This window comes from Sinocyclocheilus rhinocerous, unplaced genomic scaffold (assembly GCF_001515625.1).
Source record: "Sinocyclocheilus rhinocerous isolate Xijiao unplaced genomic scaffold, SAMN03320098_v1.1 scaffold220, whole genome shotgun sequence".
Taxonomy (NCBI): domain Eukaryota; kingdom Metazoa; phylum Chordata; class Actinopteri; order Cypriniformes; family Cyprinidae; genus Sinocyclocheilus; species Sinocyclocheilus rhinocerous.
In genome coordinates, this window is record NW_015666573.1 from 776,551 (window position 1) to 778,711 (window position 2,161).

At 37.5% G+C, this 2,161-nt stretch overlaps 1 protein-coding gene across 1 annotated transcript in view; it reads right to left on the minus strand.

Moving 5' to 3' along the window:
* The window catches only part of shank1 (SH3 and multiple ankyrin repeat domains 1), a 119,471-nt gene that overhangs the window by 10,718 nt on the left and 106,592 nt on the right, over window positions 1-2,161 (minus strand). Inside the window, 3 exon segments of the mRNA XM_016544262.1 lie at window positions 639-695; window positions 795-821; window positions 1,077-1,085. Of these exon segments, the coding sequence (XP_016399748.1) occupies window positions 639-695; window positions 795-821; window positions 1,077-1,085 (93 nt within the window).

The following is a 2,161-nucleotide window of genomic DNA, read 5'->3' on the forward strand; positions in this document are numbered from 1 at the left end:
ACATTAATAACTACTGTCATATACATAACGTTATAATGAGAGCACTATTGTAAAAAATTTTGTGAATTCTTAGGGTTTCGCTGACGTTTAATGTTAACTACCTTTTAATCAAAACACAAAACATTATTTACCCCGTTTGTATCTGCGAGGCGTTCGTTACACATTTTCCGTGTGTTAACGTAATAATGACTGTCAAATGTCTGACTTGACTCTTGGTAATGTATTTTGCCCCGCCCCCAAAACATATGATTCGACTATCAGTCGAATATCGGCAAGATTAGAAAATTCCAATTCGATTATGAAAATCCGTAGTCGGGGACACCCCTAGCCTATACTATACCTTACACAAAACTACCATATGGCTTCAAATGACTTGGAATGTGGTTCATAAGACTTGGAGTAGGACTATTTTTATGATGCTTTTTTTGTTGTTGTTTTTTCTACACCCATTTTCACTGTATGAAATAGAGTGGCTCAGACATTCTGCTAAATATCTCTTTGGTGCTCAGTCATACAATGACATAACAGTGAATAACTGATGACAAAATATTAATTTTTGGGTGAACTATCCATTGATTTCTTAACTTTATGCATGACTAGATGACAGTCCCTCTGTATAAAACCAATGACTCTCTTACTCAAAGCCATCTGATAAACTGTCCTCTTCTTCTCTGTAGCTTGTGAAGACTCGAACTCTGCAACAGATGGACATGTTTAATCCCATAAGAAATATTTGCAGACCCATTAGGTCCAGTGTCTCATACAAGACAGAAAGAGTGGACAAAGTGCTTTACCTGATTTTTTTTTCCATGGGGCAGAGGCTGTGATCAAGCAAACAGAGAGTCAATGTAAGGTGGAACACCATCAGCCTGTAGTAATACTGTATGAGCTGTTCATGCTGTAATCACATTTCCATCAACTAACAAGTAGCAAGAGATTAAACACTTTTTTATTTAGGTCAAGGACTTAGAACAAACAAACAAAATCATTTCCAGGATGCACACAAAATGCACTCACAATCCTATTCACACGCAACCTTAGCAAAACACTTAAAGTGAAACTGAAGTGTCTCTTACCTCTGTCCACTGTGTTTGAAATGCAAGGACAGACAAAGATTAGGGAGGTTATAAGACAGGTTAGTTAGGGGTTCAATCAATCAACTAAAAAACAACCCGTGTGACAAAAGTGTGCAGGAAAGGTTCATAAAATTGAAAAAAAGTGAGTGTGTAGGGATTGTGTATGTTTGTGTAGGTGTTTCTGTATGCATATTAAGCTGTGGGATTCTAGGGGAATTAGAGAAGAGAATCTGCTTGCCTGTTAAAACTAATCATCTGCCCTTTTGTATTCCTAGAGTTCTTTCTGTCTATCTTTTTACATTTACGTGCTGCTGCCTGTTTTATAAGGTACCAGTGCAGCAAGACATTCATGCTAGAGAAACCTCGGCTATCTTTAGAGCATGGTAGCCAGTGTGGTGGGACACTTCACCAGGTGGAGAGGCGAGTACATCTGAAAAGGTGAGAGTTCTTCACTCACATAACATAATACCTGCACACATTAAACACCTGAGACACCTTCAGTACACTGAGAAGATACAACAGTAAAACATTAAAAGTACTCTGATCTAGTTATCATAATGGAGTATTAGCTTAATCAGCATGAAATGTAACAGCAGACATGCATTACTCTTGTGGCCTATAGTCTCCAGACTTCTGGCATTAAGTCTGTTCTACACAGTAGTTTATCCTGGACAAAAAAACACCCACTTTGACAGGAAGGCACCACTTGGCCAACATGTAAAAAAAACAATCCCACTTTGCCTTTTATACAGTGGGTACAGAAAAGAATCACCCCTCTTTAAAATAATCACATTATTTTATGTTGCTTTGCAGCCTGAAATGGAGACAGACAGTTTTTGTTTTATCCAGCTGTATTTACTCAGTCCAACTTATAACATCCAAGTGAAAGATATAACACCAACATGTCAGAAAAAATAAAAAAAATAAATAAAAAGCAGAATCACTGAGGATCACCCCCTCCTAAAAATGACTTGTAAACTCAATCAGGTGTAGCTAATCACCTTCTCAGTAGCTGTTTCCATCCACCTATTTTTATGCGCATTTTGGATTATCGCATAAAAAAAAACGTTGGATGGAAACGCCAA